Raw genomic sequence first — 17,887 nt, 5'->3', positions numbered from 1 at the left:
ATATGTATTAATTACGCAATTTCGTCTTCGATGGGAAACAATTGAAGTGATGCAATGTAAGTAAACAGTGTCATAGAAGAACACATTATGGCACGGTTTATCCATCGGGAACAAAGTTCAAGGATAAATTGTTTTGTACCCAAAGGTGCAATTTTCATCCTAGAAAATAAGCGATTTAACCAAATCTGGCCTGGATGTATACACGTGCTGAATTCAAGAGAGATCACGTGGGCGAAGGACCAATATCGTTGTAATACTTTCGCAAATTTTTTGCATGCATCTGCGTCATCATCGTCCATCTATCTTATTGCGACCTATATACAGATCCAGTAAACATCGATTGCGACACTAAGGCGCCTTCAACATTCCCTTCTTCTTTTTTTTTTTTTGAATTTTGCACGATTTTTGAACATCTTAAATATTATTGATCACTGAACTGAATCCATCATTGGATTGATAAATCATCCTGTCTCTTTACTAACATAAGATAATCATCAGATTGAAAGGTATATTTATTTTTATAATATATATACATGAATTGATATTTTGATAAATTGAACGTTTTAATGTATTCAAATATTAACATTTGTTTGCATTTTGTTTTTATAAAATATCGTTGTTTATTATTTATCCATGGATAAATGTTATTATAATTAATATGAAAAACAATCTTGATGGACAAGTAATTGAAGCAGTCAATTAAAATGGTCTTATAAAATTTGAGGATATATATTAAAATTTTATCAGATTTTTATTATACTGCATTTATTTTATTATGCATTAAAAGATAATTTATGAAAATAAATAAAAAAAAAAAAAAAAGAAAAGAATATCTTCAATCTCTATAATAATGTAAATAAACATGATAAATGTAAATATAAAATCATAACGAAATTCTGATTAATCACGTACCAGATTATACGGATTTAAATTTTATGATCCTCAATTACTTTCTCGTATAATCATGTAATATTTATTTTAAGTATAAACATAATTTAAATATCTTTCGAGCGATATAATAGTCGCACATAGGAGTCAACAATCATTCACTTATTTTCAATAATATACAATGTACGATATATATATATATATTACCAAATAATCTTTATTCCATTCAAATATAACTATTATAAAAAAAAAATATTATAGATAAAAATTCTAATATTCCCGCGACGTATAACATCAAAACTGTGTTCTCAATACATCACATAGAGGTCACGTACATCTTATTCCTAACCTATATATTTATTCAACTAGAACACACAAGGAAGTAGATCCTCGAACACTTCGTTTTTTCCTTACTCGATTCCCTTATCGTCGAATCTATGGAATGTTTCAACGACCATACGAATACAATGAAACAGAAAGATCGACTGAGGACAAACAGGATCGTTCCGGTTAAACGTCGTGAGGACGTGAAGGAAACCAAGTAAGTACAAAGCTGGGCGAAATCCTGGGCGAAGATTGGCCTCGTAGTGGAAAATTTTTGTTCCTTGTGAACACGTTGCGAAACAGAGCTGGCCGAGCAGTTTCACGTTACCTACGATATCAGCGTCGCAAAGTTCAAATCTTGAGCGCAATATCGTATTGCCGTGATAAAGCTTTGCTGCGCCACTGGTCGACGGTTTCGTATTTGATTGTCGCGCGATCTTTTACACGACGCCACACGAAAATATGCGTCGCGAACGCAATCTCGCATGCATATAATAATCGTATATATTGAATTTATAGCGATTATAAGTTAATAAGAGAACAATGTTGTCAACTTTAATTTAATTAACCGTACCCATACTGGGGGATATACCGATATAATTGACGTCTCCTTCGTGTCTCTCTAATTTCACGTAATACACGCAAGATTGTACGTATGAAAATAATCAACGGCATCGATTATATATATGGGCATTATTGGTATTTCCGCTTGGTTTTTTTTTAATAATTTTACAATTATGTAAGAATGAATAGAAGAATGAATAGAAGTACTGTGGAGATAAGTAATTGGTTTTGGCATTCGAGGACGAGACATCACAAGTCACAAGTTACAAATGTGACACGCGTCGTTAAATGTTTTACATTTTTGAGACAGAACGCCATGATCATAGATATACCAACGTGTGTGTATATAAATAGTATGTAACTATTGCGCATAAAAGAAATGTCATATCAACTCTATGCTGTTTTTGCATATGAAAAGACAATGACGCAATACAAAAATAGTAACATTTTTCGTTTTAATACAATACTCGTACGTACTCGTGTTGGTTTTTTATTCGGGCCTCAAAAGGAAAGGATATTTTTACCCGCGAAAGAATATTGAGTTGACGTTATTGTACGATTGATGATTTGTAAAGAGCTATCCTTAAGATATTTTTGATGTAGTGAGATTTCGAGATTTTTGACATTCCGTAATGTTTTAAAATATTTGATTCGAGATAAGGATTAGAATTAATTACGTGAAAGCGTTTTTATTGAAATATTTATCCACGAATTATGATTAATCTTTAATGATAAATCGGGTTGTAAATAAATTGTATCCTGACATTTATCTCCATACGAACTTTCAAATCCTTTCTTCCACGTTATCTCAACATTTTTTTTTTATCTATTATCAGAAAGGATTACATAGTTTTTTTTTTTTTTTTTCCTTTTCCTTGAAACGAGTCAGTTCCTTGAAACAAGTTCTTATCTCGTTACTTAACACAGAATATTTCTCAAAGTGAATGATTATATTAGCTGTCTCTGGTCGATTTTATATTGTGATTAATGAAAAATGTGACTTTTAATTACGTTTTTTTTCTTTGAAATATAAACTTAAAAATATATGGAAATTAGCAGAAGGAGAAAAAAAATTATTTATCGATTGAGCCGAACTGTTCGAACTTTTTATCGCTTTAAATTTTTTTTAAAAATTCAAAAATAGATATTTATATATTTTATATATAAAATTCTTTTTTTTTTTTTAGATTAAACGAATAATCAAATTAGTTTCGTTTCAAAAACTTGTTAAGAAATTGATAGATATTTCTTTGCTCGTGTTCAGAAACGAGATTGATTTTGGCCAAACATCCGCAAATTCATTCATTACAAATACAAAATTTTATTATTTCTTTATAAACATTATACCACTCACCGATGCACCAGTTTCAAACTTCGATATCGAAACCGCATCATCGAGGCCACAAAAACATTGATCTCTAAAAAAAGCGAAGCACGCGTCTCCACGTTAAAAATAATCTTTGTTTGTCTCGCAGATTAAATTCGCAAAACCTGGACGATCAAGTGTAAGAAGAAGAAAAAAAGAAATTAAAAAATTAATTATAATCGCGCGTTTACACAACCGTTTTAATAAACCGCTCGATAATTTTAATAAGCCAATCGAGATTCGTGATCGACATAGGTGAAAGAGGCAGTCTGCGGCGGAAATTTATTCGGAAAGAGGAGTCAACGATTCCCTTTAACCCCGTTCACAAATTGGTAATCAAACGGATCGATTACCAATTTATACGATACGGACGATCGGACCAAAGTTCACAATTTGTTCTTTCGCGTTTCTAATTACGGATTCGACCTGCCCGCATTATATTTATTATTAGAGACGCGTTCGATTACGACGGGAACGTTAAACCGGAGGTTGAACGACTCGATTCGAATGAAATCGTAATTAAGGATCGTGTCGACCGGTTTCGATCCTAATTTTTTATTATCGCTAGTCGCGGACGGATTTCTCTGGGTTTCCATCGCGAGAAATCTCGCCGCGAAGGGAAACGGAAACGGGATTATTACGCGGGAACATTTAAGAGCGAGAATAATCCATTGATCTGTATCACGATGTATTCCTCGTGCAAATTGTTGGTTGAGAAGGAAAATTAGAATATTTATTTATTATTATTATTATAATATTATTAATATAATTATTATAATCCAAAATGACATTTATTATTATATTTTAGGTTAGGTTAGGTTAGGTTAGGTTAGGTTAGGTATTTATTTATTTTTTTAACTTTTTTCGTGAAAATAATTTCAACGTTTCTCTTTTCATAAGTTTCAGAGAAAAGATACGTCGTCATAGGATGAAACATTTTATCGTTTATCGTTATTGTTAACAAAAGCTGCTTGTTACGCGTAAAACGATATTGCGTGCATTCCAAAATGACATCAAAGTGTCAAAGTGATGGATGTAGGAGAAAGGCAAAGTTGAAGAAAGAAAAAAGAAAATAATTGAGACGCGACGTTTTAATCTGCGCATATTTCGACGGCAAGGTGTCAACGATGTTATTAACCCTGATCCCTGAGAGAATGTAATAGGCTCGAAATAAATAACGATGAGATCATAAAATTGTCTAATCTTGTGCACTGCTGACACGTGCACACGTGATTATTTCTGTGATGTCAATGAAACGGGAAGTGGAAAATATGCAAAATTGTTGCGTGATTCACCTATCACGATGGGAATATCTTATTTGTCGAGGAACCGACAGGAAAATGCCGATTATGATTTATTTCGTTCGAGGTAAATTAGGCCGGCTTCGTGTGAATTTCAATGAAAATCGTTTAAACTGATTTTATGATTTTTATGATCCGGAAATAGGAGTTTCTCAAATCGCATCTAAACTGAGAGATCCATCTGTGAATCTCCAAATAAGTTTTTAAATTTTTTCACGTTTGTTTATTTTTTGTATCATACGATTATTCTTCTATTATAATTAATAATAGTTAATGATCGAAGATAATAATCACGGTTTTTGTCTAAATATTAGAAAATTAATAATTTTGCCTTTATTTTATTTTATGTGATTAAAGATTTTTAAGAAAACGATATATATATCTGAAATCAATATAAAATTCGTATAAAACTATTTTGAGTAATGTATATTCGAAGATCTAGAAATCGGTATTAAATATCCGCCATGTTAATAAATGACAATCTTATACTGATTAAATCAATAAATAAAAATAAGTATTGTTTATTTCAAAATCGCTAATTATATAAGTAAAATATTTTTTTTTTTAAAAACTATTAGAAATTTAATTACACGCTAAATTAAAGTTATTGATCGTTACATAAATAATAAAATTTTTAAATCAATGACTTACGTCATAAAATTATCAAAGGAACCAGTGACTTTTAATCCATTTATATATCTTAAAATAGTATTCTGCATTCTATATTTATTGTTTGGACAAAGAATGAATGAGCATATTAAATATATATATATATATATATATATATTTCGTAATTCTTGATTCAGTTTCAAGCAAGGAAAATATTTCTCTCGTCTTGCATTTAAGAATGGGAAGAGAGTGAAATAAATTACAGTTACCTTGAAATTTCACAATAATCAATAATCCATGATTCTGCGCTTTTAACATGTATTGTATTATTTCCAGTTTTTTTTTATTCATTTTGCCTCGGATAATTTATCACGTGAAATAATCTAAACGAGCACGAGATTTGAGGAGCACGAAAATACAATTGATACGGCTATTAAATTGTAAAATGAGATATAACATATGTTGATTTAAAGTCAATTTTATTTATAGCGTCTTTATTCCTAATGAATGTTGCGATAAAATTGTCGTACAATTATTTTTCTTATTGGAGGTTATACGTGTACGAAATATATATATATATATTTATAGGTTAATTGAACAAATTCTTTATGATAAATCTTTTTCTCATAAAAAAAAAAGGAGCATAAAAATTTAATTATTAAAATTTCTATTCCAATTAATTCTTCTAAATATATACAACATTCTTGAAAAGAAAAACATAGTAGGCAGAATATGTATTTGGCAAAATTTCACTTTAAATTTACCTATATAAATATTTATCGACGCATGGTTCGAAACACCGTTTCCCTCCTTTGGCAAGAATTAAAAGCAAATAGATCGATTCACATTTCACCATGTGTCCTTTGGTTTACTTCCAAATCCAGACAATCAGGGATTTTGCGTTGTGATTGATTTCATGTCGGTTTACTAACCTTTCTACTCGTCTAACTATCGATCGACTCCGGTAGGTCACGCACAAAGATTACGGATTACAAGAGAGAGAGAGGGGAAAAAAAGATATTTGAAATTCGTAGGAAGCGTTACGGCGCCAGATGCGCGATCTGTCGGCATCGATATCGTTAACCTTGATCCTGTGGTGGCGTGGGCATCGGCCGAGGCAAGACGATTACAAAGCCCAATAGGTGGATAATGATGTAGAAACGCGTTCGACGTAAATGGATTTGGCATGTGCGATGGGAGTGGCGAATGGTTTCGCAGACGAAAAAGGAGACGGGTGAAAGAGAAAGAGGTGAAAACGAGGCGAGTGGAGGGGATTAAAACTTAGATACGCGAGGAAGGGAAGGAAATAGTTTGGTTAGGCGATGTTACGCGACGAGGAGAGAGAGAGAGAGAGAGAGAGAAGAGTGGAGCGAAGAAGATGAAAAAGAATACGACGCGACGAGGACGATGGAAGTGGTGGCAACGACGCTGTCCCTAACGATGGTGGTGGTGGTTTAAACGTTGTTGGTAGAGGTGGCGAACATCGTCCGAGAACCCAGAGAAGTGAGCATTGACCGTGATCAGGAGGGTGCAGTGGGGTTCGAGGTTGTGCTGTGCACAATGGTGGGGGAGAAGAAGCATAGTTATAGCGAGTGGAGTTTAGCCGTTAGGCCGTTCAGTGGTTCGTGGTTGTGTACGCGTGTGTGTGTGCGCGTGTGCACGTATAAGAATTGCACGCATGTGTCGGCGACGAGGAAAGGGACGAAGGAGGTACTGCCGGCGAAGAGTGGGAGAAAGAGGCGACGGAATCGCGCGCTACGGCGGCCTCCCACGTCGCGGATCGTCATTCCTAGCCGAGTCTTTTCCACGCTCGCGACGTTTCTCCAGCCTTCTAGAGACTTGACTGATCCTTCACATTTCGCCTTCATGCACGCTTGTCCGGAAACGACACGGTCCTCCACGTCGTAACAGCGTGCCCTCGCTGGCTCTTGGTGGTGTCGGTATATTTCAAAAACTTCGATATACATCGATTTTTCGGTTTTCCTGCTATATATACACGCTACATACATATATATATTTCCTTTCATACACTATTTACCCCCTCTCCTTTGCTGGTGGAAACTTCGCCTATTCATATCTTTCTATCTCCCACCCTTGGAGATCCCTTTAGCCTAGTCACACATCCCCCGAGAGCAGCCGAGAGGAAACAGGCGAGGAGAAAGCGTAGAAGAAAGTCGGCAAAGAGAGAAAGAGGATCAGTGTGAGCACGTCCGTTGACGGTGTTGTTGATTCGCAAATAGTTGAAAGTAAAACGATTCGTTGGTTCCTGCCGCCAGGCTGTGTAGTACACGCGGTTCTCCTAGGATATATACACAACGACACGCTGCTCACTGTTTGTGTATGTGTCAGTCTGTCTGCACGCGTGTTGATACGAGGACGACGGGGTTTCGTTCAGACGGCCAAAAGTGAATTGAACGATTCGGAGCAGATAGCCAGCAGCACGAGATAAAGTAGCTCGTTTTCAGAGCGAGAATAAATAACGCACAGAGAGAGGCTTGCCAGAGGCTTTTTCTTTTTTCTTTTTTTTTTTTTTTTTCCTTTAATATACGAATCGAACGTGAGTTTTTTTTAACGTGAGGATGTCGCACAAGATGCTGAGCCAAGGAGTGTCGGTTCACGGGGGCAACTCACAGGTGAGTTTTTTCCATAATTTACTTTTTTATCACATATTGGTTTACTCACCATCGTATTCCTCACTTTCCCCTTGCTCAATTTTTCATCGATCGTTTCGACTTGTTCGCCGACTTGTTGGCTTCGAAACGGCGCGATTGTCTCTATGACGAATGCCACGCGTTGCGTAACGACGTCCCATTAAAAATTCGCAGCGAAACGCTGACGAAACAGGTTTATCGGTGGATTAACGGTTATATCGTCGAATAGGAGCGGACATCTGATCGCGTGAGAATTAATTAAATCTCGGCGGAAATCTCGGCCGCACGCACGCGTATAAATATATATATATATATTCGAAATATATCGCGCAGCGGATTATCGGAACAGTATATTTTGCATACGAAAATTCATAAAACGATCGGTTTAACAATAACTTCAACCATATGTAAATAGACGTAATTTAGATAAATTTACACTTAATTTATGAAACATTTATAATTTACAATCGTGATAAATCGAACGAGTCACCTATTCATATTTTTCATGCAATTGTAATTCGTTACGAGAACAATAATTTTTCTGCTGAATCATATACTCAAATATAATTTAAATAATCGATTTATTTTTCAAGAATAAAAGATTTCGATAATTTTATTATCAAATCTTGAAGAAATTACATCTTAATTGTTTCAAAGTAATTCATCATTTCTTGGAATGGTTGAATAAAGATTATTTACTTAATTCCTCGAATATATTTAAATCTTTAGAAGAAAAAGAAAAAAAAATATCAATGTGCAAATTTTACGCGTTTCACACGATTGAATATTCGGCGTGCATCGCGTCGAATTTACATATATAAATGGAAAGAAGTCGAGTATGCAACCGCCACGTGGTCTTTTTTTTCCCTCCATAGCGCTAGTTCTACGAATTAGAGCACCAAACTGTTCCTATCGCAGAACATATGAAGAGTTGACTCAGCAATCAGTCATTTTCAACCTGAATTAAGAGTCACGTGGAATTGATAAAAGAAGGTCGAAACGTAAAAGTCATTGCGAAAAAGTACGTTTTTCGATGCGCATTTTTTTTTTTTCTTCATATTATCTATACACATTCTTCTTCTTTCCAAATTTCCTTGAAATTTTCCCTCACGTTTTTTCGTTCCTTTCCGTTTATTTATTTCTTTCTCGTACGTGATTTTTCCACGATTATCCAATAATAATCAGATCAGCGTTTATAGGATTCGTGAAATTGGAATGGAATTATTGGAAAATAAAGATTTTCGCAACGGAAGATATTTTTTTTTTTATTTCAAAGATCAAGACGAGTTTTATACGCGTTGAATCGTGTTGAAATGGAATAAATTCGTCATCGATAAAAAAAAAAAAGCAATTATGCTGGAAGAACGAAGGAAATGAGAGACACTCATCGTAATTAAGCTCGTATTACGGAATTGACTTGTATATTAACGGTGACCTAAAAGAAATTCATTCGCAGTAATAATGGCGTGAAGAAAATTGTTTAAGAACAACGAGAGAATATATCTTTTTTTTCTTTTTAAATTCAATGCAAATAAATATCTCTTATTATTTTTTACTTAATTCTATGATAATAATAAAATCTTCCAAATTTTGTGAAACTCTTACTATTCATATTGCACGGTGAAATTGATCTTCAAAAAAATTTTACAAATTTGCAATTACAAGTGTATTCTGAGATATAATGAAAAATCCAAAAGTGTGTGTGTTATCGCTGCATCTATTATTATTAACTTGATGCGAAATTAGACGAGGAGAAAATAAAAATTTAATATCATAAATATTTTTTGCAACGATAGTACTATCGTACGATAAATATTTCCATTTCTTTAAAAATTTACTTTCGCAATGTTCCGTTAATCAGTTCACCTAAGTCATTGAATACGGGCAGAAAATAAATATTATTTCGTAATATATATATATGTATGTACGTGTATGTGTGTAAATTAAGAATTTTTCAATAATATTCTCGATAAGAAATTCTTGACGTTATCATAAAATTATCGAGTATCTGCATTACTTTTTATCTGCGTCCAGTTCATTCGATGCGATACTTTTCAAAGATTCGTGATATTCGCATAGTCATTCGATCGATATCAACGATCGATAAATCTGATCTTACGAAAGAAACTCGGATTGCACGGATTATTTCGAAAATAATAAAAAAAAGAATTATAAAAACTTGAATAGACAGAGAAGAGAATACGATAAAAAAATATTTGTCTTAAATTCTGTTCTCGAAATTGCTATTAATAGCAATTTATATCGCGTGTATCGTAAAAAGCGTCGATGGAAAGATTAAGTCGGGTCGTAACTTGGGTGAAATTATCATTATATACCTTTGTTATCTTTTAATAATTTTGATACGAAAATCCGTCAGCGGAATCTTTCGTTATTAAATATAACAATTGAGTCAGAGATAAGGTGTTTAATTAATCACTACTTTGAACCGACAAAGGTATAAACACAGGGGGATGCTTAATGTAGGTAACCATATGTTTACCTACGTAAAGATTGCAACGTGTATTTTATCGAAGTCTAGGAATCATTAAAAAAAAGAAAAAGAAAAAAAAAAGTCGAGACGAATTGAAATTGATATTCCCCGCCTCTGTGTTTACTTTCTAATCTCGCCGATTCAGCATCCTTTTGCCGCCGTCGTTCTGCATTTTTGCCGCGCAAGCGTGTCTGAATATTCCTCAGATCTAATCGTTTATCTAGATTGCGAGGCGCCAAGGCTTGTGCGCAATCGCGAGAAGTGGCGCGTATTTTCGAACGCGCGGTATATATTTTTTCCGTCTCTAATAATATTTAACGAATGATTTGATATTTTTTTTTTCTTTTTTTTCGCATTTCCAAGGAAAGGAAAATTGCAAATGCATTTTACTTTCTACCTTCTGAATTTATTTCCTTTGCGGTTATAAAATCAATTTTATTTATTTCTCGATTCTTCGAGGTTGTTAAAATTATAATTGAATTTATAATTTTTCACTTAATATATACCGATCGTAAATTATACGAATTTATTTATATCGTTATAAAATGGGAATGAGACGATATTTTCAGAAAGATATCCATCTTCCTTTCGGATTAAAATAAAATTGTATTAATAGGCTAGGCGGAATTGTCAAATGAAATAATAATCGGATAAGAAAGATTTTTCGTTCCACGAGCAAATCGAAGTCTTATCTATTTTTTTTTTTACCATTGATTCATTAAAAAAAAGCCAATTCACTCTAAAATGAAGATAATGTCGAATCTTGTTCGAACCCATGCGGCGTTTCGAAGCCGCATAAGAGGATCTCGTTTAATTTTTTCAACGGGCGAACAAGTTTTTCGGTGGGTCGGCAGCCAGAAAGAGAGAAGTCCCATCCGAGAAACAGATATTTCCGGCAAACGACCTTGCCCGACTATCCGCCGCCAACGGAGCCCCGTTACGGAATCTCGCGGTATGCTCGAATTACACGTGAAAAACGAGATGTGCAATCATGTATTTATTTCATATAGAAAATTCGTTCGATTCGTCTCGTGTTCGATCGACGATTGAATAGCAGAAAATCACGCGAAAAGAAGAGATGAATTTAAGAGTGAAAAAAATTTGGAGAAATTTATCGTGTGATATCATTCGCCGAGTCTAAAGGGAAATTTTCCGCGAGAAATGCACGGCGAATACATTCTCCAATTTCTCTTTCGAATATCGGGGAAACTTTGTGATAAAAATAAAAACGTTTTGAAGATAAACCTTTCAAAATTTTCGAAAGCTTAGAAAGAGAAATTCTGGAGAAACTGGAGTTAAAAATACGTAATTATAAAATTATACGAAGATGGATATTTATCTTACTTTAAAAGAGCTTAATAAAATATATTACAAAAAGCACTTGTTTTTTCGGCCGACAACTAGACGTTGTTCTTTCGTTGTTCTTTGGTGATTTCTAGTTTCTAGTCTGACCCCGATCGATTATCGACGAATGAATAGTTTTCTATATGCGACTCGGTTACTGAACGTTGACTTCTTTTGTAAACGCGTTGAACCGTCTGATCGATGAACCGTCGAGTTAGAATACACGACACGATGTTCTTCGATCCGTTTTAAATAAATTTATCCTATCCCCTCAAAAAAAAAAAAAAAATTTTATCTACGAGCAGAAAGAAAAATATGGAAAAATATCGTTGTCAATCAAAGATTTCAAAGTGAATCATTTATAAAAAAAAAAAAAAATACTTGGAAAAATAACGATGATAATAATAATTATAAAAGCAATTATATACCTCTGATAAGTGAAAAAAATTGCGAGTTTTATTATCATTGTTTAAAGGATTAATTGTTACGATACGAGATTTAATGAAAAATTACATTCTTCGAGCAGTGATAAAATAAACATTTTTTTTATGTAATACGTTTAACACGTTGGTGGATATAATATAATCGTTTGTATCGTGGAAATTTTTTTTTTATTTCTTTCTGTCTGATTTTTCCTCTCATTTCAGACGATTTTGTAATTTATTTAAAAAAAAAAACAATTGGACGAGATTAATTCTGATAAGAATCAATTATTTAATTTAAACAACGAGTATCTCTCGGTATTATTGCACGAATATTAGCAATTGCGAAATATCTTTTGAAACGTCGTATCGTCGTTCGTTTGTCATTAATGTTCGTTTAATTTTAAACAAATTAAAGAATTTCCGTTAATAATTCCAAATTAAGAAATAACCGCTGATAAATAACGTGACTCGTAAGACAACTCCTATGTGCATGTCATATTTGACATATTTTCGACACAAATAGAAAATTACACGTGTACAAATACATATATATATCTATGTGAAGGAAAATTTCAATTTCTTCCGATAAGGATAGACTTTTTAATCAAAATTATATCGCAAGCATATCCAACTTTAAGCGAAAAAGTTAAAAAATAAATATCAACGAAACCGCCAAAACCTCGATAAATATAATGAAATTGATAAAAGACTCTTTACAAAAAATAAATAAACTTCACTTATTTATTTCCAAGTATTATCCTCGAATAATTCAAATGCCAACGAGAAATGCTAAATGCCGATTGTTCAAAAAAAAAAAAAATCCCCTACAACAATGTACTCCATTTCAAATTCAAAACATTCATCAAGCGCGCGAGGGGAGAAAATCAGCTACTGCGCAAAAAAAATTCGCCGCTAAACAGAGAGCATCCACCGGTTACGTTTCCCCATGTAACGTGGGATTGCCAAGCCTGTGCCGGAACAAAGGGGCTGGGTGGGAAGAAAGATTTCTCCTGCAAAGGATTTCGGAGAAACCTGCGCTCGATGTAAAAGAGCCTTTCAGCGGACTCTCACTACGCTCCATCCATCCGTGTTCCCTCGTTATTCACGCGAAACATTCTTCGCCTCTCGTCGCTCCGACCATCCTCCTATCTCGCATAAACTTGCGAAGAAAAAAAGAAAAAGTAACGAGGAAAGAGAGAGGAGGGGGGGATTCATGAACGAAAAGAGAATTGGCTGGGCCTTCGACCCTTTTGTTTCGTAACAGAAAACTAGTTTGCCAGAACCCGATCCATCCGAAATTGAACGAGTTTCGGCCAATTGGTGACCGACAATGACGCGTGCTTCGAAGTCATGGCGACCACAATATGCGCGCGGCTACGTCATGGAAATTTCCTCGTCGTTGGACACCTTTCCTCCCCACTCCCGTCTCCCTTTCGCGCTCCTTCTTGCTCTCTCTCTATCTTTCTCTCTCTCTTCTCCCTCCCCACCCTTCTTCCCTCACTCTCTATCGCTCGGTGCTCCTTCATCGCTATTCCTAACCTCAACGTCCTCCATCGATTCCCACCTTTCCGTTCCATTCCGGAACGGCCTTTTCCCTTCCTTTTTTTTTTTTTTTTTTTTTTTCCTATTTCGAAACGACTTTTTTTTTTCTTTCCTTCTTTACCAACCGTGTTCCGACCGGTAATGGATCGGTCAACCGCGTGTGTTTCCCGCGTGTGTCCATCTTCCGGGAATTTAATTACCATGTGAATGGAGACGGCAGACATCGGTTTTCCATTGATCCAAGATGCTTCGAGCGGAACGTCCTTGCCTCCGACAAATCCTTCCTCCTGCAAACTCGGCGCAAAACTCGAATGGAAATCGAATTAGCGAAGGGAAAGGAGGATTTTCAGAAGCGGAATTAATGATACGGTTTGGATTAACCGTGGCTGATAAATAGATTAATTAACGGAACTATCCGCGGCGGCGGGTTCCTGTTATGAAATTAATGGAGTCATTTGTTACGGTATACAATTTCGATCGTTCAATGCAGTTCTTGAAACAGTTAACTTGTATCCTTTCTCGAGTTTTTTTTTTTATTTTTTATTCCGATTACATCGATTTTTATAATTAATTCTTGAAAAATAATCGTTTAATTTATTTTTTTTTTTCGAAAAATAAAAATATATTTATTTAATTCTTTTGAATCTTTATATTGAAATGGAAATTTGTCTTTCGTAATCATTTTTTAATTGAAATATCGAATTATAGTATCGAGTTTCATTTCAGAATACAAAAAACGTTATTTTCGAATGGGGTTGCCTCGAAACTCGTTTTCTTTGGATTTCATAATAAAATGGATAATTCAATAATAAAATCAACAGAAATTTTCTTTTGTTCGATGTTCACGTATCATTATCTGCTTCTCAATACACTTTCTATCATATTAATAGCTTAAAAAAATTACGGATGTAGACGACAAACATTAAATCGGATGTTGAGAAATTTTTTTCACTTTTGAAAAGTCGGTCAAGTGCATACTTACTTATACTTGTATGCGTGTACTTAGCTTATTCGAAGTATCTGGTTCAATGATTACTTATTGTGTCCATGACTTCGATTAAATTTTTTGTAATTTTAAATCCAGATCATTTAAGTGATCAAAGATCAATTTCCTCTTCGTTTCATCTTTTCCGATCAAGTTAATGCATGACATTGATCGATTTTGATTAAAAAAAAAAAAATAAAACAAAATAAAATGTCTGATTTTTTTTATCGCTTCCTGTTTAGAACGATAATAACCATAGTAATGTAACACATAAATTTCTGTTTCTTCACGAGCCGAATAATAAAATATCTATGTCATATATATTTTTTTTTTCCCCGTCCTTTTCAAGAATCTTCTTCTTTACAATCATTCACAAGTTCCAAGAATCACTTTTTATCTTCCAACGATGCCTCCAAAATTCTGTTCGCTTTTTGGGAACATTTTATAATTTTTTCGTGAACATTGAAATTTCTATAAAAATAAATTTTATTTTTTAATTGCAATTAAATACTCTTTGCAAAGTCGATAGATTGCACTTTAACAGTACAAATATTAATTTCATGCCATTCGAATTCGTTGAATTCATAAAGCGGAAAATGGAGATCCGTTCAAAAGAAAGTTCGCCTTCCTCTTGCATTATATGAGTCATCGATGACCCACGCACTTCAGCATTTCACTTTGATATCTTGATGAAAACATAATCGTGTATTAAGAGAGAATTCATTTTAAAATGAGTTTCTCAAACAAAATGTGTTTCACTTCAGTTCTCGCACTTCCGGTACACTTTGCCACAAACCGTCTGATCCAGTTTTAAGAAGAAAAAAAATAAGTAGCACCAATGATAAAATCTTTAATTGGTAAGAAACATTAGAATTTTATGATCTGTTTCACTAAAACAGAATCAAACAACGTGTATATTTAATTTCGAATTAGAATTTTTACTTTGGTAATTTTATAGATGATTCATGTTACGTGAATCGAGGCAGACACTGGCTTCTTTAATACCCATGCGATGCATGCTAAGGTTAGATAATTTATGCTTCTATATAAATTTTCCACGGCGCTAAATGATTCATCCTGCTTCTGTGTGCGTGTCTAGACGTAATCCAAGTATATAATTTTATTATATAGATAGAGATTCAGATAGTGGACACCGAAGGGATAATTCGTCCTTTAATCGTTTTCTTAGAAAAGAAATAAAGAGATTTTTTTTGCCTTCCCTAATATCACAGATTTTTCCAAAGTATCATCAATCTGATTCTTTTTTATCGAGTAAATATTTCAAAATATTTTTTAAGAAAATTTGAACGTTACTCAAAGTAATCACGTTATTCTCCTATTTGTATTAACATAACTGCAAGGTACACGTGATCGTTTTCCACGAAGAGTGGAATATTGTATATCAAGAGTGAAAGAAAGAAAGGTTATGTTCGATTGCCGACTAGGGCGAGTTCACCGATCTGAAAATAGCAGAAGTCACGCGAGTAGATATATGTACTATACTCTTATGCTACACTCTTGTTCAAAAGTTTTTGTCAAAATACGCTTTGTCTCTTGATATATACATGATATCGCATGAATTTTAATCGTATAAAAAAATTTGTGTAATTTTATACGTGTACGGTGACGCGATACAGGCATAATCACATTGTGTCGTTAGATTACATGATTATATACGATACGCGAATAAGAAATAAGTATATTCGTTTTGAGACTTTTGAACAAGGATGTACATGCAAATATGTATGCAACGTTTGGAGTTCGTGGACTTGAAGAAGCACAATATGCGGAACACGCGTTGCGTAGAGCAACGTGGTGAACATAGTGGAACGATTAGTTTTAACACTCCATAGATATTGTGAACGAGATTAGAATTGATCGAAATGTATTATAATTCAGATAAAATAAACTCGTGTGATATGTGTTTAAATACATGATTGGAATAGATATATATTATCTCTTAAATACTTGTAGAAGTTGAAAAAATATGATACGATCGATTAGAAAAGATTAGAAAAGAAATCTCTTTCTAATCTTTTTCTGTACATTTAAAAAAAAAAGAGAATATCTCCTTGAATAGAAGAGATATTTAATTTGGTGTGAAACATCAAGATTTTACTTCATGTGAAAGCTATATATATATATATATATATATATATATATATATATATATATATATATATTTATATATAATTTGTTCAGAAAAAATTGAAATATGTTTCTAATATGGATACCGTATGCACCCACGCGTCAAGAAACAAAGAGGCCATCTTACGTGGCCACTAGTTTCGCACAATGTATAAACTTTATAGTGGATCATTGATAACTTTCGCGATATAATTCGTTATGAGTCATTGCCAATTTATATATATATGAAATCGTGTTAATTTTCCACGTTATTAACAATTGAACGCAACGAAGATAGAATAATAAATTGATAAAGAGGAAAAAATGTAAAAGAAAACAAAAGGAAAATAAATTGAATATAAAATAAATAATGTATCTGACTCATTACTGTAAACGATTATAGAATTAAATTGATTACATTATTGCAAAAATGTAATCAAAAATTCCAATATATACAATAGAAATAATATTTATAATTTGTAAATTAATAAAAATCAGTTATTAGAATCACTTACGATACGTGTCGATACGTCCTAAGAGGATGATGCAATCGTAGAAATGGTTTCTTTTTGTTGGATTTATTCATCGTAATCAAATTAAAAAGGTCAATGCTAACTAGTTTATAAACGCATTTGCGTCTTGAGATTCAGTAGCGAAATTAATGTCGTATATGATAACCCGAGACGCTATAATGCCATGTTCACATTACACTATTTTCTTTTTTGTTGAAAATTCATTGGCTGTTCAGGAACTGTTCGCGAATAAGCAGTGTGAACGCGGCATAAGAACGTCGCGACACGTGTGCGTCAGGCCTGACAACATCGTGTTCGATCGTTGGGTTCACTGTTCTCCTAGAAGTAGAAATCACGCGAACGAGTCTCGAGACTATCTTTCTATTCACGAGCGATTTATGTATAGGGTAATTTCATAAATATCGTCGATCGATTTGCCAATTGAACCGTGCAGGCATTCACTCTCTATCGTCATACATCGTTCGTGTATTTCATTCAACTACATATAAAGTTGATTACGCTATAATTAATCTAGATACTTTTAATCTCTGGATGATATTAATTCATACTTTTTCAAAATTTTATTGCACTTTTATACGTATTATGTATATTTTATTTTTATACGAAATTATGTATATTTTATTTCACCGATTATTACTTTAATAATTTGTTATGGAATATTTAGCCGATTGTCGAGCAAAAATTAATCAAATTGATATATCGGTTAAGCTTCGAGAATATTTTGACTATGATAAAAA

General features: G+C 33.5%; 1 protein-coding gene and 1 long non-coding RNA gene across 2 annotated transcripts in view; both read left to right on the top strand.

Annotated features, from left to right (window-relative positions):
- Positions 1-923: 923 nt before the first annotated feature.
- Positions 924-4,336, top strand: LOC113218656. The gene is made up of 2 exons (XR_003304387.1): positions 924-1,429; positions 4,043-4,336. It is a non-coding gene; the product is annotated as an uncharacterized LOC113218656 (long non-coding RNA).
- Positions 4,337-6,417: 2,081 nt separating this feature from the next.
- LOC410741 (proton-coupled amino acid transporter-like protein pathetic) overlaps positions 6,418-17,887 on the top strand; it is a 35,247-nt gene continuing 23,777 nt past the window's right edge. The window contains exon 1 of the mRNA XM_006564994.3: positions 6,418-7,685. Coding sequence (XP_006565057.1) covers positions 7,632-7,685 — 54 coding nt within the window. The 5' untranslated portion in view covers positions 6,418-7,631. The remainder of the gene's footprint in view (positions 7,686-17,887) is intronic.

Source organism: Apis mellifera, linkage group LG1 (assembly GCF_003254395.2).
Source record: "Apis mellifera strain DH4 linkage group LG1, Amel_HAv3.1, whole genome shotgun sequence".
Lineage (NCBI taxonomy): Eukaryota > Metazoa > Arthropoda > Insecta > Hymenoptera > Apidae > Apis > Apis mellifera.
The sequence above is the reverse complement of the archived record's forward strand: the minus strand, read 5'-3'. Positions and strand labels throughout refer to the sequence as shown.